This window comes from Acytostelium subglobosum (genome assembly GCF_000787575.1).
Source record: "Acytostelium subglobosum LB1 DNA, scaffold: scaffold3, whole genome shotgun sequence".
Classification (NCBI taxonomy): domain Eukaryota; phylum Evosea; class Eumycetozoa; order Acytosteliales; family Acytosteliaceae; genus Acytostelium; species Acytostelium subglobosum.
The window spans coordinates 479,952-503,011 of record NW_012236529.1 but is presented as its reverse complement, the minus strand read 5'-3'; the positions used below and the strand labels follow the sequence as shown (position 1 = coordinate 503,011).

At 42.6% G+C, this 23,060-nt stretch overlaps 10 protein-coding genes across 10 annotated transcripts; 8 read left to right on the top strand and 2 right to left on the bottom strand.

The window, feature by feature from the left end:
* Positions 1-234: 234 nt before the first annotated feature.
* Positions 235-2,323, top strand: SAMD00019534_016770 (hypothetical protein; the record flags this gene model as incomplete). The annotated part of the gene is made up of 2 exons (XM_012902268.1): positions 235-1,191; positions 1,262-2,323. 2 exons carry the CDS (start codon positions 235-237, stop codon positions 2,321-2,323), a joined length of 2,019 nt encoding a protein of 672 aa, XP_012757722.1.
* A 365-nt stretch (positions 2,324-2,688) lies between these two features.
* Positions 2,689-3,904, top strand: SAMD00019534_016760 (hypothetical protein; the record flags this gene model as incomplete). Its single annotated transcript, XM_012902267.1, has 3 exons — positions 2,689-2,712; positions 3,097-3,183; positions 3,389-3,904. 3 exons carry the CDS (start codon positions 2,689-2,691, stop codon positions 3,902-3,904), a joined length of 627 nt encoding a protein of 208 aa, XP_012757721.1.
* A 554-nt stretch (positions 3,905-4,458) lies between these two features.
* Positions 4,459-4,971, bottom strand: SAMD00019534_016750 (hypothetical protein; the record flags this gene model as incomplete). The annotated part of the gene is made up of 1 exon (XM_012902266.1): positions 4,459-4,971. One exon carries the CDS (start codon positions 4,969-4,971, stop codon positions 4,459-4,461), a length of 513 nt encoding a protein of 170 aa, XP_012757720.1.
* A 671-nt stretch (positions 4,972-5,642) lies between these two features.
* SAMD00019534_016740 (hypothetical protein) lies at positions 5,643-6,740 on the top strand (the record flags this gene model as incomplete). Its single annotated transcript, XM_012902265.1, has 3 exons — positions 5,643-5,855; positions 5,926-6,106; positions 6,253-6,740. The coding sequence occupies 3 exons, from the start codon at positions 5,643-5,645 to the stop codon at positions 6,738-6,740; spliced, it is 882 nt and encodes a 293-aa protein (XP_012757719.1).
* Positions 6,741-7,510: 770 nt separating this feature from the next.
* SAMD00019534_016730 (hypothetical protein) lies at positions 7,511-9,332 on the top strand (the record flags this gene model as incomplete). Its single annotated transcript, XM_012902264.1, has 4 exons — positions 7,511-8,127; positions 8,194-8,767; positions 8,853-9,001; positions 9,083-9,332. Coding segments are annotated over 4 exons (1,590 nt in total), but the record flags the coding sequence as incomplete, so codon positions are not given.
* Positions 9,333-9,509: 177 nt separating this feature from the next.
* Positions 9,510-13,567, bottom strand: SAMD00019534_016720 (hypothetical protein; the record flags this gene model as incomplete). Its single annotated transcript, XM_012902263.1, has 11 exons — positions 9,510-10,024; positions 10,117-10,348; positions 10,423-10,581; positions 10,647-10,873; positions 10,953-11,487; positions 11,561-11,696; positions 11,765-11,880; positions 11,959-12,150; positions 12,253-12,531; positions 12,615-13,291; positions 13,354-13,567. 11 exons carry the CDS (start codon positions 13,565-13,567, stop codon positions 9,510-9,512), a joined length of 3,282 nt encoding a protein of 1,093 aa, XP_012757717.1.
* Positions 13,568-14,507: 940 nt separating this feature from the next.
* SAMD00019534_016710 (hypothetical protein) lies at positions 14,508-16,301 on the top strand (the record flags this gene model as incomplete). Its single annotated transcript, XM_012902262.1, has 3 exons — positions 14,508-14,917; positions 14,992-16,104; positions 16,187-16,301. 3 exons carry the CDS (start codon positions 14,508-14,510, stop codon positions 16,299-16,301), a joined length of 1,638 nt encoding a protein of 545 aa, XP_012757716.1.
* Positions 16,302-16,789: 488 nt separating this feature from the next.
* SAMD00019534_016700 (hypothetical protein) lies at positions 16,790-18,088 on the top strand (the record flags this gene model as incomplete). Its single annotated transcript, XM_012902261.1, has 1 exon — positions 16,790-18,088. One exon carries the CDS (start codon positions 16,790-16,792, stop codon positions 18,086-18,088), a length of 1,299 nt encoding a protein of 432 aa, XP_012757715.1.
* Positions 18,089-18,613: 525 nt separating this feature from the next.
* SAMD00019534_016690 (hypothetical protein) lies at positions 18,614-20,455 on the top strand (the record flags this gene model as incomplete). Its single annotated transcript, XM_012902260.1, has 3 exons — positions 18,614-19,431; positions 19,518-20,240; positions 20,314-20,455. The coding sequence occupies 3 exons, from the start codon at positions 18,614-18,616 to the stop codon at positions 20,453-20,455; spliced, it is 1,683 nt and encodes a 560-aa protein (XP_012757714.1).
* Positions 20,456-21,094: 639 nt separating this feature from the next.
* Positions 21,095-22,669, top strand: SAMD00019534_016680 (hypothetical protein; the record flags this gene model as incomplete). Its single annotated transcript, XM_012902259.1, has 2 exons — positions 21,095-22,153; positions 22,217-22,669. The coding sequence occupies 2 exons, from the start codon at positions 21,095-21,097 to the stop codon at positions 22,667-22,669; spliced, it is 1,512 nt and encodes a 503-aa protein (XP_012757713.1).
* Positions 22,670-23,060: the final 391 nt, after the last annotated feature.

Genomic DNA, 23,060 nt, shown 5'->3' with positions numbered 1-23,060 from the left:
CAACAACAAACTCTAGCATTTAAAAAGCAAATCCAAATCCCTTTCCTCTCAGCAATCCCTCAGCCAATCAAAGTCAATCAGTCAGCCCCAGCCAAGCTAATCTCGATTCTCTCAAAACAATCAATCAATCAAAGTCAAATCCAATCAACTAAAGTCAATCAAATCCAATCAATCAAAGTCAATTAATTAATTACCAACTTTAATCAATCAATCAATCAAGCAATGTCCCAAACAATGAACGCAACAACCACCAACGAGAACACTTTCATCACCGTCTTTGTCCCAGTCCAGGTCCCAATCACTTTGGCCAAGAAGCTAAACGCAACTTGCAACGCTGACAATTTCATTGTGTTGGACACTCCACTCCGTGTCAACAACAACCACGAGTTGAACGAGTTGGTCGCTTCGATGTCCGCCTTTGCCACGGAGGGCCAAATGTGTCCCACCGTCGCCAACACTGCCAACTCGTTGGTCACAAGTGTCAGCACCAGCACTACCACCGCCCACTCCACTACTCATTGGACAACCACCTCTTTGGTCACCGCGGAGCACTTTGAAAGTTCCGCACATCATACCACGGAGACTGTTGCCAACAGTACAGTCAGGCTGGAATGTCCAGAGAGCGTCTTCATGGAGCATCAAGTCCAGACACCGGAAACGAGTAGGACAAGCAGTGCAACAAGCACAAGCTGTGTTTTTGACATGTCCGACGAACATGCCGCTGCCAAGGCTTGTTTTGCCAAGGGCTCCTCTCTTCTTCGTGGCTGCAGCGAGCACCGCTTTGAGGGCGAGGGCACCGAGGGCACTGAGGGCAACCTACGTGTTTTGCATCGACTGCGCTCCTCCTCACGTTCCTCGTCGTCCCGCCGCTCCTTTGACAGTGTTTGCTTTGTCAGAGGCTCCGATATCGGCTTTATTATTGTTCCTAGCCCTATACGACGAGTTCCAGTTGTACCTCGACCAGACGTGCCAACAGTGTCAGCAGCAGCAGTTCCATCAGCATCAGCAGCGTCAGACTCTTTGGCAGTTTTACCACTTCCAGATTGTTGTGATTGTCTCTGGCAGAGCGATAAGCATCACTTTAAGAGTGGCTCCTACATTGGGCTCGAGTGCTGCTTCTATTACCAACAACAACAACAACCGTCTCAACAGCAGCAGCAGCTTAAACAAGTCGACCAGCGCAATTACAGAGTTAATAACTGCAGACCAAATGTCAACAACTGCAACAACAAGTTCAACTTTGGCTCCATCATGGTCTAAGAGATCGTTGAGGAGACAACGTTCGAATTCTACCGGCTCGTTATTGACTACGACGTCGTGTAGGATCCATGAACTCGTACCCTGGAATGACTGCAAGGACTCGCTCACTTCCAAGACCAGGATATCCACTTCCCAGCCGGCGACGCACACCACCGAGCAGGCTGACACCATTTCCGCCTTTTGCCAGACGAACACGGCATCGGTCGACACTGCAGAGGACGACCAGTGCTTCTTCGACTGGTTCGCCGACTTTAGCATGCTCGAGGAGTCGACTGACAAGGCAGATGCGGTGGTCACCAAGCGTCAGCCAATGATCACGTACCGCACATTGGAGCAATTCATGCACAGCTTGGAGACCTGCCAGGATGACGACATGGAGGAGTGCTCGGCCCCGTGCACCAAGACCCACACATACAACCGCCCCTCCGCCGCTCCGCGTCTCGCCATCAAGTCCACCTGGTATGTCTATGGAAATGCTCTGAACACTGAGTACTTCAACAACTGCATGTTCGATACGCACTGCGGCGACATCATCGTCGACCACTTTGAGCCCTTGGTCAACCAGCCCGACTTGTTCCTGTTGTCGAATGGAGGTCGACGCATCCTGGAGACACCCAACGCCGGAGGTAACTCTGTGTGGTCCGAGGTGTTGTCCTACGAAGTGCTGCACCAGGTGTTTGGTGCGCAGCTCAAGAGCACCGAGACTGAGATCCAGTACTTGCCGGGCTCCAAGATCACCGATTATTCCGTGACATTCGACGGCCACCACATTGGAGTCAGTGTCGTGAGAATCATCAACTTCTTTGATCTCATGGGCAAGAAGTACAAGGCGGTGTTCACCCCAGAGTACGCCAGACAGTTGCTCTACAAGAAGTTGTTTGGAGTATTGGCTTCATCCGAGGCTGTCATTGACAAGTGGGAGAAGCAAATTCTCTACATATGGACAACATCGTCCACTGCTGCTGACATCATCGTCCAGGAGTACTGGAAGATCCCCAAGAGATTGAGGTCCAACACTTTGGTCTATGTCACTCATGCAACAAACTCTGAGTGGTTGTTCTGATCATCTTCGTCAACTTCATTGTCATTCACTGTTCTTCTTCTTCAACCCGATCAATGTACTCATAGTTCACACAAAGAAGACTTGATTCATTTTAACATCAAATAAATACCTTTATATATTTCACAACAACATAATATAATTATCTCTCTCTTATCTAATCATCCAATTAATCACTTTGTTCAATTAATTTCAATCAAATAGAATTCCATCACTTTAAATATTTATCCAAACTTGTCCATAATGTTATAAATAATATTTTATATATTGTAGGTTATACTTGTATTATTTTAATTATGAATAAATATTATTTTTTGATTGATTGTATTTGTTTGGTTTATTGATCAACCCAAGATTTGAAGCTGAGAATGGAGTCACGTTACTCTAAGAGTGTGTGATAATCAAAACATTTGATTTTAATTTAATTTTCAAAATATGCAACACGAGGTGTACCACAACGAATGTGGCCTTGTGATTGCAGGCCATACTATGATATCTCTCATCTCTTGCCCCCCATATCCAATATCATTATTGAAGAATATATAAGAAATGGTATGGATTAGATTCATTGACATCTCATCAATGTCATCGTTGGACTATCATCATCACCTCTGGATAGTAGCGATCAACAACAGGATTCGATAGAACTGAAAGACAGGTCATTCATTCAATCATTCCTTTTGGATACTATCGATCAACAGCTGTGATGATGAGGGCAAACGATGACAAGCTGACAGATAAACGAAGCTCTCGCTAACATTCTATCACAACAATAGGCCGTTGATAGATCAAACAGATTCGCCCGTAAGACCGGCAGAAAGCACCTCGTCAGCAAGAACCCATACCTCTCGCTCTTGGTCAAGGTAAGACTCAACAGATTAGTTGATTGATTGATTGATTGGTTGGAGACTTCGAGTTGCGATGAATACGAAGCAGATCACAGGTTCAACTTAAAGCGACACTTTGTCACGCACAGACGATGTTTACAGGATGGATTACTACGAGAATGAGGACATAACAATCATTCGATCGATTTATCAATCAATCAATCATTCAATCATACAAAAGTTGGACATATATAACAAGCGATATACTGACACAAACAACAACAACAACAACAACAAACAGCTTTACACTTTCTTGGCTCGCAGAACTGGATCCAAGTTCAACAAGATCGTCTTGAAGCGTCTTGTTCAGACCAGAACCAACAAGGTCGCCGTCTCGATCTCCAGAATCGCCAACGCCATGAAGGACAGAAAGGCTGGCAAGATCGCCGTCATTGTTGGCCCAGTCGTCAACGACGAGAGACTTTTGGACGTCCCCAACATGACTGTTGTCGCCCTCAAGTTCTCCGAGTCGGTTCGTGCCCGCATCGTCAAGGCTGGCGGCAGAGCCCTCACCTTTGACCAGTTCGCTCTGATCAGACCAAGAGGAAACAACACCTTCCTGCTCAAGGGTGTCACCAAGGCCAGAACTGTCTACAAGCACTTCGGTCGTGCTCCAGGTCTCCCAGGCAGCACTGCTCGTCCATACGTCCGCTCTGCCGGAAACAAGTTCGAGAGAGCCCGTACCTTCTCCAACTAAGCAGCGTAGTACTAGTCGACTATATATCTTCAATAAACGCAGCCCTTCTTATAAACAACATATCCTTTTCCAAAAGTAGTCGATCGATGATTGTTTGATTGGTGAGTGGAATAGTTCCAGGGGATTGTAAAGTAAACTATAAAGTATAGCATTACACTTTATTATTATTAATATTGATTTGATTGATTGATGTCAATTAAGAGAGAGTAGGAGGAAGAAGAAGGATGAAGGGGAGGAGTAGTATACTTGGTTATTGACATGAAGTCAATAGAGGTAAATGGATGGGGAAAACGATTGGATGGATTGATTGTTGGCCTTGTAGTTCGCGCGCGATCACGTTGATTTGAGTGATCTACAACACAACATAACAAGAGGTATTATTGGGGGAGGAGTATGGATGGAGGATGGAGGAGAGGAGGATTACTACATAAGACACCTTGTGATTGTGGAGTCTTTCGCTTGTTGTAGTGGTTGTCTACATCATGATGATTAATGAATGAATTGAATGATGGTGGTTGGATGGATTGATTGATTGATTGTACACTATTAAGATCTTACTTGCGCCTTGGTATCCTACGATACTCAGACTCTGTTGACGTGTTGTCATCGTCGTCTTTGTCATCGGCACCAGCGTCCTGTGTTGCCGTGCCAACTTTTTGTTGCGCTGGATCTGGACTTGACTGCGTCTGATCTGACGGCAGACCTTCGACATCATCCTTATAATCATCGGCTTCGCAAACCTTCTCCTCGTAGCACATGTCCTCTCGTCTGTCCTTCATATTCTCATCTAGGTCCTCGTCGACGTCGGCATTGACACTACCTTCATCATCGATAATCAATTTACCGACGACAGACTCTATATCGTATTGTTCCAACTTGCTCTCACCAAAGCCAATCTCTGATCTCATCTGATTCTGCTTTTGCTTTTGTTGCTGCTGCTGTTTCTGTTGCTGTGTCTTATCGTACTGTGTATTATTCTGTAGTAACTCCAGTAGTAACACCACCATCAGTACACACATAATGACGCCAAATATAATTGACGATGTCTTCTTCTTTAAGAATGACATTCTTTGTTCTTATCTATTCCAACTTTTATATATATATATTTATATATTTATAACTTTATCTCACTTGTCTGTCTATTATCTCTTGAATGATTGAATGAATGTGAGTATGTGTGTGGGAATGTGAACGAATCAAACAAATAAAACAAAGTCAGAGATGGATGTGTTGATTGAATGAATGAAAGGATGTGTGTTGAATGAAATGTTTGATTGATTTGGAACAGTGTTGTGATGGAAAAGAATCAAACACAAGTGATGGTTTAGGCTTCCCCCATGCATTACCCCTTGTGCCATTAAAAAAACCATTGTTCCATTTTTGTGGATACTTTGTTGTCGTGATGCTCAAAGTAACCCTGGTTTGGTTCGATTGGGAACTTTGTTGAAAGATCAATCTAATTACCTTCAAATAAAGACGACAATTGTATACTCAGCAATTTGGGAAATAGATAACTCTAAATATTACTATTAAATAGATAATTAATTAATTTATTACCTTCATTGACTTTAAAGTTAAACAAATACTGTCACTCATTCATTGTCTGATGAGATATTTTGATCAGTTCGTCAAACTTGTGAAAAAAATGATGATGATCATTTCATTCCAATCATTCATTCATTCATTCTTGTATCTCTTTGAAACATTATTTATATATATTTAGATAAAGATAAATGCAATGCATTCTTTAGAGTTGGACAAACAAACACGTGATAGAGTTAGGAACTTTATTGGAGGCGCTGCATCTGGCGTCGCCTGTACTCTTGCCGGTCATCCTTTCGACACATTGAAAGTCAGACTACAAACCGAGGGAACCACCGGTAGATTCAAAGGACTGACCCATTGCTTGTCCACAACCATCAAAGAAGAAGGTGTACTAGCTCTCTACAAAGTATGCCTCATTCATTTATTCAATCCATCATTCTTGATCATTATACTCATACATCATATTTCAAATGTAGGGAGCTACTCCACCAATGGTTGGCATGAGCATTATCAACTCATGTATGTTTGGTACGATGGAGATTGTAAAGAAGAAGTTACATCCAGATATTACAACTCCAATCAGTGTACCTGAGATCATGCTCTCTGGTGCGATCACAGGTTGGGTCGTCAGCTTCGTTGCAACTCCAATAGAGACTGGTATGTTTGAATCAGTGATTGATTGAGCGAGAGTGATTGAACGAGTGATTGAGTATGAGTGTGATCATGATCCTGACCATCACCTGGAATCATCCCACCCCAACCACCCCATCACCCCACATCACCACCAACCCAATCAATCATAGTCAAATCCAAACTTCAGGTACAATACTCTGGTATCAAGTTGTATAATGGACCGATTGATTGCATTAAGAAGACATTGAAGAGCGAGGGAATTGTTGGATTGTATCGCGCATTCATACCCACTGGATTTCAACGAACGAGTCTGTGGGCATACTTTGGATGCTACGAGTTGGCCAACCGCGCACTTCGACTCGAGGACGGCACAATGACAGTGGGCCGCTCTTTCTTGGCCGGAGGTATCGCGGGCACCGGCTTCTGGTGCACCAACTTCCCATTCGACGTGATACGCAGTCGCATCATGACCATGCCGTCCGGCGAGAAACCACCTCGCTACACTGGAATGATTGATTGTGCGCGCAAGATCTACGCCGTCGATGGACTCAAGGGCTTCTGGAAAGGATTCACGCCATGTCTGCTTCGAACCTTCCCAGCCAATGGTGCAACATTTGTAGCATATGAGTTTGTTATGAAGTTGTTGCCATCTGCTTGATCAACTTGATCAACTTGATCAATCAATCATCCGCCACTCATACGGTACACACACTCATCTGGACACCTTCATTCGAATATGATCATCCCCAACAACTCCAACAACAACTCCCACAACAACAACAACAACAATCATATCCGATATATAGCAGGATGAGTAATTAATTTAATATAATATATATATTGGTGGACTGTTTGATTGATCGATAGATTGATTGAATATATTAATGACTTACTGATTTGGAACTGAATGTTGTCGATAGTAATATGACCAAAGTTGATTGATTGGATGATAGATCAGTCCGTTGACCAATTTGGAAATCGATGGCAAAGGTAGATGGAGTGCCCAATCCCAAGATTATTTATTATGAATATGAACAACACCCGTGGTCCAGCGAATTGTCGTTTTGAAGTAATCTTGGACGTTTCACTCGAAAACATCAAAGATTGCGCGGGACTGTGGGGCGTGTTGTTGCGATCTTGACTAATGAAGTTGCTTGCCGCCAGCCCCAGGTACATCTCTCAACTTGTGACTTAGTGAAAGAATGAATGAGTCACACTAGTAACACATCGGCCTTCAAGTTCACATTCACATTCATTCATTCATTCATTCACATACATGTATTACAAATACATGACTACGTGTACAATAATAATAATCAAACATCAATCAATCAATCATCATTATCAAATATAGAAGCAGACTGCCACTGGCATTGTAATTGTAATAATTGTAATATATATAGATAAAGATAAATATATATAGATGATATGAACCATATACAATTAATTATTAGAGTGATATATTTGTATATTGTTGGTATATGGTTCATTGTAACATTTGGAAATGCTTTGACCGCCTGCTCAATGTGCTTGGCGGGCCTGACGCGAAAGGTCACTGGACAACCCCGCTCACTGATGCCTTGGTCGACGAGGCCGCTGTCGACGGCGATCGCCCGGTCCTACTTCCGCCAACTCAACACCTATTATAACAGTCACGTCTCGTGGACCACCAGCTCGAATGAGTTGTCATCGGACCGACCGTTGCTCATCACTCGTGGCGGTGGCCGAGCCGCCTACATCAGTGGCGTGGAACAGTTCAGCGATCATCATTCATCGATTAGCAGTGGCATTGGCGGCAACATCAATGATCACACCGAGACTGTAGTCTCAATGTCAAAGCTCGTGAGACATCAAGGCATCTTTGACAATCCCGTACTCTTGGGCAACTCATCAAACTCATTCATCAATCAAACTAGCCAGGTTGGTGGAGGCATTGTTCAGGTTGAGCCCAGGAAACTCAAGAACATTGCCAGGGTCTATGACAATGTCAACTCATTGCAACCGAGCGAGTATTATGAATATGAGAATTATAAGCTTGATTGGAGGTATGTGTTCATTGCGATCTATCAGTGGAACCAATCCGGATGGATAATCAACTAACTTGAATGTAGCCTTCCCGACAAGTACGAGGTTATCAACAAGGTTGGAAGGGGCAAGTATAGCGAGGTATTTTGTGGAGTCAATGCCGAGACTGGACAGGACGTTGTGATCAAGATCCTCAAGCCAGTTTTCAAACAAAAGATTCAGCGAGAGATCAAGATCCTGCGCAATCTAAAGGGTGGACCCAACATCATCGAGTTGCTGGACATTGTCAGAGACCCAACATCGAGGAAGAAGAGTCTGATCTTTCCACTGGCCGACAACATGGACATCAGAGAACTGATCAACTATCTCAACGACACGGACCTGCGGTATTATATGTTTGAGTTGCTCAAGGCCATCGACTACACTCATTCCAAGGGCATCATTCATCGAGATATCAAGCCACACAACATTGCAATCGATCATTCAAGCCGGAGACTCTATCTATTGGATTGGGGACTGGCCGAGTTCTACCATCCACTCAAGAACTACAATATCAAGGTTGCATCAAGGCATTACAAGCCACCCGAGCTATTGGTCAACATGTACGACTATGACTACAGTCTCGATATGTGGAGTCTTGGTTGTTTGTTTGCTGGATTGGTAAGTGTTGAGGATGGAGATGGAGATGGAGATCATTGGCTCGAGCACGTCCGTCAGGTCATTATATTAATCAACTTCCCAACAGATCCTGAACAGGGACCCATTCTTCAATGGCGAGAACAATGACGATCAACTTGTAAAGATAGTCAAGGTGTTGGGAAGCGAAGACCTCTACAAGTACTTGGACAAGTATGGTCTTGAGCTAGGCCCTCATCTCAAAGATATGATAAAGACGTATGTTTCCCAAGGACAGGCGAGAGTTGGTGATGGACATCTAATCTAACAAACATAACATACTGATTGACTGACACCTAGGTCAACGAGGAAACCACTTGAGAGATATATACCTTATGAGAACGATGATATTGGACATCCATTGGCAATAGACTTTCTGGGAAAGCTATTAAGGTACGATCCTCAAGAGCGTATGACTGCCAGAGAGGCAATGGAGCATCCTTACTTCGCCGAGATCAATAGTAGTATTAGTAGTACTTTTACTACCTTCTCGTCATCGACATCCCCCTCAACAACTACAACTCCTACTGATGGTAGTCGTATAAGTCCTTGAATACACCTTACCGTATCATTGATCAATCAATCTATCATTGGATGTTGTAGCAATTGGATTCATTGATTCTAACACATTTATTGGATGTTTGGTTGGGTCCTTGGAGAGCTGGAGGATGCATTGGATTGGTTGGCAACGTTGCCAATTCTTGTTGGATGGATACCTATGTCAATCTTACAAATTGATGCCACGTTTGTTCATATCCCTAAGGCACTTGGTCATGATAACCTTCTTGACAGGATCAGTAACATTTGTTCTCCACTGTTGTAGCTGGGATATAAAGTTGACTTCTCGATTTTGCATGGCTTTGCTTTGGTCGAGTGTCGTCTTTAGAGCTTCTGGAAGCAGGTCAATGGTGAAATCCATTGCCACAACAGTAGTGGACCACATCTCCTTCACTGCTTTGTAGATCGCCTGATGGATGTTGTTGTCATTTTCCTTCTGAAGGAGAATGTAGAACATTATTGGCAGCACTCCAGAGAGTTGTTGTCCAATTGGCTCAGCCATATCACAGTTTTGGTTGCAGGCATTGACAAACTGAGCGAACGAACTGGTCAATACTGACGATCGGAGTACGAGTACCTTGACAACCTTGCTGATCAATCCAGAGTCGATCAACATTTTGGCACCATCATTGTTCACTACAACTTTGCCAGCAAAGGATAGTATGTGTACCAATGTCATCTCATCTGGAAAGAATGAATAGCGTGACGAGGGTTGTTAGTTGTATGTTGGAGCAGGGGGAGGGGGCAGCCTGACAAGACTGATGACTAAATATTACCTTTGGCAAACTTGTCGACAATCTCAGCTGTAGTAGGGATTGGACCGTTGGGATTGTGACTATCGCGGTCTTTGATGCTGTCTTGGATGAGCAACTTGACAACTTGTTCACTTCTTGTGATGTTGGCAAGTGTAGAGAATAGGTTCCTCGTTGAGCGATCAAACTCACGACCCAACAACTTTACATTCAACAATGAGTAGAGGAGTACTCTTTGTCGATGACATTTGGATATCTATTCACCATGGATTTGATATTAGAAATCAACCAATCAATCATTCATTAGGATGAAGAATGATGAGTACATACCCAATCTACAAAAGGTAAGTTGGAGGATGCCTCGACAAAGAACTCGGAGAGGACATTGATGAATCGAACTTGGTTCGGCATGTTGGTAAGGAGATGGTTGTAGTAAATGAGTAATGCCTCACCAATCCTTGACTTGTACAACACCTTATTGATTGGATGCTAGATTGAGATTGACCAATAAATTAATTAATTGATGGATGATTAGGAAGTTGGATATAACATACATTGGGTGATTGATAGGTTCTGAGACATGATGTCAACCCCATGATCAACTTCTCCATCATTTGGTTCAGTTCCTTTGTTCTCTCCAAAATAAACAAATAGAACAACAAGTATTGCTCCAAGTCTGTGACATACAATTCAAACACGTTGGTCTTGCCATCCCCCTTGGCAGCGCCAGAGGTGGCCGCACCGGATGCCACCAGTGGTCGACCATTGGCATCAACTTGTTCTAATAATTGGTAAGGAGTATTATTATTAATATTAGTATTTGTTGAGTAGTATGTTGTTGACACCTTGCTTTAACTTACCTTTCTTAAGGAAAATATCGTTCAATACGAACAATAAAAGGTCATGATGCTGGTACAGAGCGGATAGATATATACCATCAAAGATAGTCTTTCCATTGCCGATCTTGGCCACAGTGAAACTCAGTGGCTCTGTAAGGTCAAACTCAGGCACTGGAACATTAAAGTCCCTCTTTGGCACTTTGATGGGACTGGACACCGGCAATGGCAGAACATATTTGTTGGTTGCTTTGGATGTAGTTGTAGTGGTAGTTGTTGTTGTTGGAGGTCTTTGAGTCAAAGGGTTGTCTTGAGCCTGGGCACTCTCAGCATTTCTTTGGAGTTGTTGGTTCAGATTGTTGAGGTCCAAACGAGTACTGATGTTGGAGCTTGAAGGAGTTTGTGGATCATTCAAGTAGAGGGTTCTATCTTTGGTCGGTGTGGCGTATGGTGTTGATTGTGTGGATAGATCGATGTTGAGCAAAGAAATAGGAGAGAGGATACGATTTGATCCATGTGTAGAATTCATCATGGCGTTCTTCTGCTTCAAGACTTGCATCTAAAATTGATTTATTAGTATGATTTGTTGTTTGAATAATTGATTGATTGATTGATTGGTTTGAAATACATACTTGATCTTTGGTAATGAAGACAGAGTAATCACCAACTGAATAGAATTGTTTATCAATTCCAGCCAGCTCTAGAATAGCTTGGCATGATTGTTTCTTATTTATCGACTGTCGATCATCTTTGCACAAGTTGGATAAACTATTTGGAGTAAGTAGTAATTGTTGTTAATTATTATTTATATGTTTAGATAGTTTAATATAACATACGTATCGGTGAAATCAAGATGCGTCATCTTCACCTCGAATCTTTTGGTAGCAATGTCCATAATAGGGATCATGATTGACTTGTTGGCAATTGTTTTCATCTCCCCTATAGCGTCACACTATTAATAATTGATTGATTGATTGAGTGTGTAAGTAGTCATGTATGATCAATTGCTCGATATTGGTAACAATAATACACTTATGTTGATAATAAAGTCCTTATCAGTGTCCGCGAACTTCAACTTCTCGAACTCTGTCGTAAAGGCAGTGATGTCCTTATACTTTGGGTCTAGACCGGTATTGAGTTGGGATAGGATACTGTCCAGGCCTACTGGAAGTTGGATCTTGTTGGCCTTTTGCATTGTCCTCAAGTCATACCAGATCTTCTTCTGTTTGATCGATTGATTAGATCAATGGATAGAGGACATTTAGTATACAAACTATCAAATTGAAAATGATTATTTAGTTAGTTAAACGGGATTAATACATACATGTCCACAGTGAGTGAGGCTGAATCCATTCCCCAATGGTTCGACAATTTTGCCCTCTCCAATAAAGTTTAAGTTCTCTGGCCTTGGTAGGACGAGTTTATCGTTGATCCTGGCCAGGCATTGGACTAAGATGCTTTCAGATGCTTTGCCATTTGGATAGAACATATCTGGGATGTTGCCAATAGCCTCTTTGAAGCTCGGGTGAGTGTGCTCCAGCGCTGGTGTTGTGTAGGCACTCACAACTCGATTGATTAACAATCCTTTCAGTGATTGGCATGGCTGAAGTTATATAAGTATAAGTTGTCGTAAGTATGAATGAATGATTGAATGAATGATCGATGTAATAAAAAATTACTACATACTTCCTGGAAGAAAGGATATTGGAAGAATGACAAGGTCTTGACATTGTTCAAGTCAATTCCTCCACATAGTTGTTCGTTCAACTTGGATATGATTGTGTGGCGTATGTGTCTGTTAGCTAACTTGAACAGGGTATTCCTTCCAATGTTGAGATCCTCCACTATAAATGCTTTTTTGATTGCTTGGTGGACAACTTCTGGAGTCAAGGGCTCTTCAGGGGTCGAGTAGAGCTCGCACAGTTGAATGAACTTGGAATGTTGGTCAGGATCGAAAGGCTGTGTGAAGTCCATAGACTTGAGATAGTTCCATAGGTCCATCATGTTATAGAGTACCTCACGACCCTCAAACTTGAGGACACCAGAGGATACCTTATTGTCCAACACTGGCATGGTGGAGTCTCCTTCTAGAACGTGTACACTAGCACCAACCAATTTGAACATATCTCCTTTCATGCTCATGTTAAAGTGTAGTTTGAGTACCAACACATTGGATAGGATGGCAGTGGCCTGATAGAGTCTGTGTAAAGTTTCGTGGGCCTCTTTGATTGATGATACAAGAGTGACGACACTAGGATCTGATCTGCTTCCAAGATGTTCAACAACTCTGTTTATTGCTGAATGTACAAACGTGACGCCACTTTGTTTGTCATTGCCTTGAATAAACACCGCCCTGTCCTTGTCTATACCAATAGTAAGTTAATCAATCAATCAATCAATCGCTTTGTTTGAAAGAAATACTTACTCACCATGGTTTGGAACCAATTCTTTACCATCTCTGGTAGTTGTTGACATGATTTGTTGTCCCATCCATTCTGAAGCAACTTCCATGTTCCAAAGTTGATCAATTGTTTGTTTGCTGTTCTGTGGTTGTGAAGATATTCAACTCCTTCTTCCGATCTTAGTAAGCCCTTGGCTATCTTCTCAAAGAAGGTATTAACAGTAAAGTTCTCTGACATTGTTGTAATTGATTGATTAATTGATTGATTGAAATCAAATGTGTCATCCTGTCTTGCCTTTCATTTTGTGATTGAATTTGGACCCTCAACCAATTTGCAAATTGATTGTGTGAAGGGATGTTTTGCAAACTCGTTGTATGTGATTAGGAACACTGATATCAAGAGTCAGTCATCATTGTTGATTGATTAATTAATTGATAGATTGCTTAACTGATTGTACTTCAAGTGGGTATGAATAATACACCCTACTGGTATTGCAAAGAGACGAGTAATCAGTAAGTATGAAAGTAGGAAGGGTTATTATTTAAACGTGTTTAAATATGTGTGATTGATTGATTGATTGATTGGGTGTGAATGTGACATCACATCTGACCATTATGTGTGAGTGAGTGTGTGAATGATCATAAACACGACTGTTGTTGAGAAGAATAGTGGTTCGTGTGAATGAATGAATAAATGAATGAAATGGTGTGTGATTCATGTAATAATCAAGGGAACAAACAACACTATTGTGTACATACTATTATTATAGCACTTATAATAAGAAGGTAGTCTTATTATTACTACTTACTTCAGGTATTGATGGATTGATTGATTGATTGATTGAATGAATGGACGGACGGAAGGATTGTCTTCACTGTATAAAGTAAAGGGTTGGTTGAGTGTTCCCGAGGGGTGTGAGAGGAGGTGAGGTAATGGGAGGGAGGAGGACTACCGCCGACCACGTCTACCATCTTCCTTCGTTCTCTCGCCGTTGATTATACCAATGCTCATCATCATCATCATATATTAGGTGCTCTTCAACCAATATATCAATCAATCAATATAATCAATCAATCAATTAATCCAACTTTCCAAATATATAAAATATAATACTTAACCTAACTTAATATATATATATATATACAATATGGCACAACTAAAGAATACTTCAATGTTGATGCCTGCCACATCTGCTATACTGTTGGCGTTGCTAATGGTAGTGTTGTCAGCTGATGGCGTCGATTCATACACTTATGTACAAAAGTATACCTATTTTTCTTCCAACAACAAGTTGACCAAGTATCCAGATGGCTTCTGTGGTGGCCAGCCATTTGATACATGTGATTGGGGATCATATGGAGAGGCTCTGCTTCTCCTGTCCATGGTAACCCTAATGATTGCCGCCATACTATTTATCATCATCCTAATATTCTGGATTGGACGCAAGGCCTGCTTTGGTGGATGTCACGCCAGTGATGGTTTCTGTTGTCCCGGAACAAGATTCAATCATCAATTCGAGAAAGGATACTCCAACTGCCAGGTCTGTTCTCTTAGAGTGGTCGTCGTCATCTTGGTAGCATGTTCAATGTATGTTAGGATATGTTTGATCGATTCTCCGATTGAATGATTGACTAATAATCATTCGTTTCTATTCCATTTAGTCCACTATTCATTGTATCGATACATGGAAATGTGTTGACCACTGACCAGTTACATACGATTGGACATAAGTTGGTGACAAAGGCTGATGATACATACAATAGATATATGAATATATATAACAAGATGAACTCGACAGATTTCCAAAGATTTGAGGCCTATTCATCGGAGGAGACCAAGCAGAAACTTGACGACGAGCTCAATCAGATTATGGATGATCTGTTGAATGTACAGTCTGATGCACACTTGGTAAACGACAAGTCCGAGCGCTATAATCATTATCGCTACATTGCCACGATGATCATCCTGTCATTTGGTATGCTGGCCTGTGTGTTCCTGTTCATCTCCATCTTCAACTGCCATCGACTAAGTGCTGCCTCGGCGGTGTTGTTAGTATTCCTCATACCTCTGATGTGGATACTGTTCAGTGTTCATTACTCTGGCAACTTCATGGTGTCCGACCTGTGTACTACCTACTCTGACCGCTACAACAATGGCACTGCGGTATCAAACTATACCAATCCAATCATTCAGGAGGCGTTCAACGGATGTAAGAACGACACGATGGTCATCCCACTGTTTAGCGAAATGGTGACGACCGTCGACGATATGTTCAACTCGACATTCTCCCAAGCATGTGGCGACCATGGCATTGGTCACCTGTGTAATGTCCAGTTTGACTACTATCCCAATGGCTATGAACAGCCATCAGAGAAGATAAGCGTGATGGATTGCTCCAAGATGCCACACTGTGACAACACGACCGTGGTCCTGTACCTCAGGGCGCCCGTGACCGACTTCTTGGTGGGTTGCTACAACTCTGCACTCAAGAGTCTCGATTGTCCATTCAGCTCGGGTAACTCACCAGACATATGCCAGAACACTGGTGGCAAGGTTGTGTCATGTAAAGTACAACATATTGCCAGTGTGGATGCATGCCAACATGACTGCGTCAACCCACAGATTAGGAACACCAGTATTGCAGCAGTTGAAGGAATCACATCACTACTACGAATCAAGGCCTTATGGGAACACGAGGCACTACCTCTCATCAACTGTTCCAACCTATTACCATTTATCAATGATATTGAGGATAGTCTATGTGATAAGGAATAGTAAGTACTCTACTCTACTTTTGTTAGTTAATGAGGTTACTAACGCAGTCATTCATTCATTCATTCATTCAACAAACAATAGTAACAATGTACAAAGATTAGTTGCACCAAACTTGTTTGTTTGCAATCTTGTTACTTGGAGTTGGTGTTGCCGCAGTGCTAGGTATGAAGAGGTTCCACAAGAAGAGTCAACGTAAACATCATCATAAGCAATGATCTGATTGATTGATTGTTATTTATGCAATATATAAACATTATCATTGATACATTCTCGCTCAAATGAAAGTGACAAGAAGAGGGTTAGCTTCATGTCATGACAGTCATTCATCCTTTTCCAAGAATGGATAGAGATACATTAGATACGATGGAGAACTTATTACCTCATTTACTTGAAGATAAGATACTGTCTCTGTTGTTATCCCCAACAACTAGCAACAATAACAGTCTGACTGATACCATCAAGACAAGTCGAAACAACAATAACAATAACAATAACAACAACAAGATATTTGTGAATGTACTTGTACCTCAACAACACCAATCATTGATCCACTTGGCATTGGTTTGCAAGAGATGGTTCAACAGATGTCAAAGATATGTGAACGGTGCATTTGAGTTGGGCGAGATGTCTATCAACATGGATTGTGATCAATCAATATTGTTGAACAACCTGTGCGGACCGAGTATGGCGCCCGACTACAGACTGATATCGCATCGAACGCTCAAACATGTTGTCTTGGAGATTGGCCGCTACAAACAAATAAGCATTCTGGACAATTGGCAACACTTTAAACACAACTACGCTCTATTGTTGGATCAATGTCACAACTTGACCTCTGCCAAACTACGCATCATAGGCGTCGCATTCCAGATTGCTCTCACATATATAAACATGCTCGTAGGCTATGTAGACATGAGGAGCACTCCATTATTGGTTGATTATGAACTTGTCAATCCAAAGAAAATTCTCGATAGCTTCGTAGACGAGGAGCTCTCACGGAATAAGCATGTCAATAGCATCAAATGTACATTCAACATCGAGTCAAAGCATGACAAGCATCCAATCACCGAGGTCTTGGAAGAGTTGGCTTATAGCCATTTCACTCATTTGGACATCAGCGTCGACGAGAAAGCAAGTCACTACGGCAATCACTATCTATATAATCAATTGGCCACGCGCTCCCTCCAGTCGCTCAGCATACGCAATGACTTTGTCGAGTTGTACGACCTTTGCCGAATACTCGGCGCTAACTCCATTGGTCTCACATCTCTCACTGCCACAATACTCTATCATGATATCTTGATCAATCAGAACAATGGATTGGGATTGGACGACAACCAGGTCAGGCCACTGAACGCACTCCAGACATATTATCATCATGGACGTGATGAAGCCGACGAAGAGAATCAAAACGATTGTTACAGGTCAACGATGTATGAGTATGAGGGACCGATGTACCACCCCGAGACAATGAGTCGGCACATTGATCACTTTAGCCAAGTACTGGCCAACCATAAATCATTGAGACATCTACATCTGATCAACAGATGTGACAACAATCATGGCGATCACCTTGATGAATATATGTTGGCATTGGATGGACATTTCAATCAGCAGTTGGCCAAGGCTCTGAGGAGTGTCTGCAATAACAAGCTGGAGAGGATACACTTGGAAGGCATTGAGTTGTCCGACATCATACTGCAGTCACTGCATTCGCTCACACATCTCTCGGTGACTGATGGTTCAGTTCACGTGCATAACATTCCAGCTCTGTGTACAATGATCAGGACAAACAAACAATTGGAATATTTGTCGTTGTATAATAATCATCGGCATCTGCAAAGCATACCAGATCACATGTTGACGACATTATTGGATAGTTTGAATGAGAGCAACATCAAGGAATTGGACATACGGAGGAATCCTGCATTGGAGGAATATCTTGGACCACGTGTTCATTCTTTAATTCTGGTAAAAGAGTAAACTTGTCCAAATCCGACTGGATGGATCATTGATTGATTGATTGATTTGATCATCAACACATACATACATGGGACAAGTCCCAGCAGTCCAGGTCCAGGTCAATTCGTGGTGTTACCATGCATGGTCAAAGAGATAAAAGGAGAGGGAGTATCTTAACTTTACTTACCTAGGTGGTACCCTTGTACTTGGGTATTGGGGCAAGATCGCCTCGATCACCCACACTGATCAAACCCTCAATGTAGGTTTCTCACCCCCACACGATTGATCACAGACTTTTTTTGATCAGCTCACCCTCTTCACACCCCCACTAACACTAAAAATAATTCGATTTGTGTTGTGTTGCTTGTTTGATTGCTTGACTGATGGTGTAGGTTGGGGTTAAGAAAGTGGCAACGTCAGCCATCACCATCCATCATTCATATTACAATCATTGATTAATCAATCAGTCTAAATATACTTTATTATTATTATCTGTACATAATACAACTACAAACTACAAATATAAATATTACATTACTCAAAAAAATGAGATCAATAGCATTGCCATTATTGTTGCTTGTGCTCACTGTTATGGTGCATCACACGACAAAGGCCACATCGGAGGACGAGACAGTCAAGGTGTTGCGAGACTATTATAATATCACACGTTACACCTACTTCACAACCAATAGAGTGCTGACAAAGTACCCGCCAGGCTTCTGCGGTGGCTCGCCAATCGACGACTGTGACTGGGCCAAGTACGGCGAGGCTGTCGTGCTGCTCGGAGGCATCACCCTGATAATCGCACTGGTCTGCCTGGCATTCGCCATCCTCTTCTGGATGGGCAGGTCCTTCTTCTTTGGCGGCTGCTCGCCCACTCACGGTCTCCTCTGTCCTGGCCCCAAGTACGACCCCGAGATTGGCGAGGGCTACACCTCGTGCCAGGTATGGGCACTGCGCATCGTTGTCATACTCTTTGCCGTGGCCTCTGTGCCACTGTTCATCACGGCCATGACTGGAAATGCGCGCACCACCGAGGGCGTCAACAACCTGGGCAACATCGTGCTGGACAAGGCCAACAGCACGCTCACCTCCATTCAAAACATCACGTTGGAGCTCAACACGACCCAATTCACCAGATTGGATCAGTACACCGACAACAGAATCTATGTGATCAATGAGTTGAACAAGATCACAGACCAAGGTCTCAAGATCCAACACGATGCCGAGACCATCAACAACTACACCAGAAAGTTCAACTCTTGGAGACGTGACATCATCCTTGCTGGACTCATCACTGGACTCGTCATCTGTGTTGCTGTTGCACTCTCTGGAATATTAAGTATTCCAATTATCTGTTTAATGTATGTGTGCCCCAAAGTGGAACCATTCCGATCACTCACTCACCCAATCACCTCCCTCCCACACACACAATCAATCAAACATATAGCGCTGCATTGACCTTGGTGATCGTATTACCATTCACATGGATCGTGTTCTCTGTTCATTATCCAATCAATTCGTTGCTCTCGGACACTTGTACAACATTCAACTCGTCAGGAACTGGAATATCGAATGAGACCAATCCAATCGCCTACCAGCTCTACAAGGGCTGCCAGAACGAGAGCAACACAATCTCTGTGTTCCAGAACCTGGAGGAGCTGGGACTCAATCTGATCAACTCGTCCTACAACGAGGCCTGTGGAGACGGTGTCGACAGAGCGTGCAACATGCCACCATTCCCACTCTACCCCAACAACGATTACAATCAGGCCCCTGTCAGCACCAAGGTGTACGATTGCACTGGCATCCCCCCATGTGGCAACGGCACGACTCAGCTCTACCTTGCGGCGCCCATCTACGACTTCCAACTCGGTTGTTATGCGGCCGGCGTGGCAAATTGTCCCATGAACGTGCCCAACTGGGACGGCAATTGCCCAAGTGGTTCCCAACTGATCTCATGTAACGTTCGCCATCTGAGCAACGTTAGCGAGTGTGCCGCTGGTTGTGTGAACCCTGTGCTCAAGAACGTCTCACAAGTGGCCGAAGATGGTCTGACTGCATTGGAGGCATTCCAAGAGATCTGGGATCACCAGATCACACCACTGATCAAATGTTCCAACTTGTGGCCATTCGTCCAAGATGTCCAGGAAGTAATCTGTGTTGATGAAGTGTAAGTATATATGTATTATTTGATTGATTGATTGATCACAGTTACTAACTTGCCCTTGCCCTCACCCATATAGCAATGCACTTGTACTACTTATCAGCCCAACTGGTCTATTCGCCATTCTCATGATTGGTGTTGGAATCACTGCTGTACTTGGTACCAAGAGGTTCAATTCAAAGGCACGAGCTCAGAAATCAATGGGCCAAGAGATGGCCTAATAATCATGTGACATATATATAAACTTAATAATATAATACATTTATAACTGTTTGGTTCACAGTAACAAGATGACAACGATGATTAATTGATTGATTGATTGATTGGGGGTGAGTGTGAGTGTTTGAGTGGCTGAGGCTAACTCGGAGCAACCCCATCAAGGAAGTGTGAGCGTGCTATCCTTCCAGACCACGTGATGCGCCAAACTCACACTCCCAAGCCTCTACATCAATCAATCAATCAATCAACTTATGTTTACCTCTTCTGAAACATAGGGTGAATGTTGCCAATGTTGGCAACACTTTATTGATCTTGGCACTTTATCACAGGATTCTCCCATGCAATGGCATGCACAAGTTAAATATGATGTACGTACTCTACATTGTTTCTCATTCATTAAGTTGGATGATTTGTACATATAATAGTTTGATTGATTAATTATACTTCCAGACTAAAATATGATTGAAGAGTATAACATGAAGCCGATGGAGTCACTAAGAGTGTCAATGGACAATATATGTAGGTTAATCAAATCACTTTGGTTGGTCAGATTATTAATTATTTGTAATAATCCAGTTCCAGGATCATTTGTTCCATTACCTCCAGCTGCGGTGCACACTGATCAACCTATACTATTGGAAATGTATCAGGTCAAATCAACGGATACATTGGCAGGCATTGCACTTCAGTTCTCAATGCAAAGACATCTATTGAAACAATACAACAGGTTGTCATCAGACAAGTTGATACCTGGTACAATACTATGGGTCAAAAAGAGGAAGAGGTTATCCTTATCACAGAGTCTTGATTCACCTGATGGGATCACACAATCAACTCCTACAACACCATCAATAAGTATCACACCAGTGATGCTTGCCCAACCTACCATTGCCTCAACTACATCAAAGTGTGAGAGGAGTCCACCATCTTTGGATAAACGATCATGGAACCATGCATCAAGGTTCCAACAAATACCAAAGGACCAGGTTCTTCGCGAGGAGTTGATGTGCTTCACAAAGAACAAGAGGGTCCAGGGACAGTTGACATTGACGCCATACCAGTTGATATTCCAATCACATGAGAGATTGCCTACAATTCAGATATACACAGACTATGGTGATATCATATCATGCAAGTTGTTTTCGAGTAGGTGGCAGTGGCTGGAACATTTGTCCAAGGACTGGCAGAGGGAGAAGCAGGCGATCCACAAGAAGATGAAGAACTCTGTTGTCGATGAGGAACATGAACGATTCATTCAATCGGAGATTGCAAGATTGAATGAGATTGAGGATGCCAAGGCAAAAATGACTGTCAATGCCACCGAGGTGAAGCAGGTCGAGACATTCCCTTGTATATATGTGTTGGTCTACCAGGACAAACATATACAGACACTATTCTTTAGAGGTGTGGATGGGAGCAGAGTAGACGACTGCTTCCACTTCTTGAAGAACCTTACAAGTGAGTGTAAGAATGCCTCTCCCTACAAGACATCTCCTAATCTTCAGCCAGTGCTAGTAACTCCAAACACTCTGATGCTATCCTCATCTTCTTCTTCGTCATCCACTTCTGCAGAAGTTGACAAGATGTTGCTGCTCTCGCCTCTGGACATGGACCCACAGGACAGCTACTCTCCCAAACTCATCGCAAATGGAAATGGTATTGTCGAGGACATATTACTCACTTCTGAGTTGTTTAAGAAGGTATGTTATGTTATGTCCTTTGATTTAGTATCGCTCAACTGACCATGACACGACATCATCTAGCTGCGACACTTCCTCCCAGCGACTAGACAGCGAGCGGACATCAAACTTGAGTACAACTCAATCAATGATGGTGTATCTTTTGGAACATTCTATCGATTGATGGAGCATGTCGAGCAGTGTCTGTTGTTGGTCAAGGATGACGGTGGACATGTGTTTGGTGTATACTGCTCGGATACTATCAGACCAAGATCATCATATTATGGCGGTGGCGAAACGTTCATGTTTACACTGCTGCCTGAACTACAAGTGTTCAAATGGACCAAGGAGAATGATATGTTCCTCCAGACCAGCCACGAATATCTGGCTGTTGGAGGCGGGTCGATGTTTGGACTTTGGATGGATGCCGACTTTGATCATGGATTTAGTGGAACCTGTGAGACATTCAACAACACTACCCTATCACATCGTAATGACTTTGTGCCATTAGTTGTTGAGTGTTGGTCTGTCAACTAATAATATTTGTATTTCTTGGGCCTGGCCTTGAAGTTGGTAATTCTTCATTCCTTCCTTTAATGGTGCCGCACCTCTATCTATTAATAACTTGTCGACACTTAGTGACGAATCAATATATATTACAACGATGTCATAGATTGATCGTGTTTGATTGAATGATTGTTCGTGTTCGTGGCAGTTTATCTCAAAATGGTGCTTGTTCACACACAGAGGTCACCTATCATCAACATTGTTTTTCAATTAATTTTAATGGTGATGTTGTGTGTTTGTGTAATAATAAATGTGTGAAAGTGGGAATGGAATGAATGTGTGAATGTGTGAGGGAGGCAGACTGAGAGGTCTTGACACTGCAGGGATCATAACACCTCGTTGCCTCTTATATATATATCAG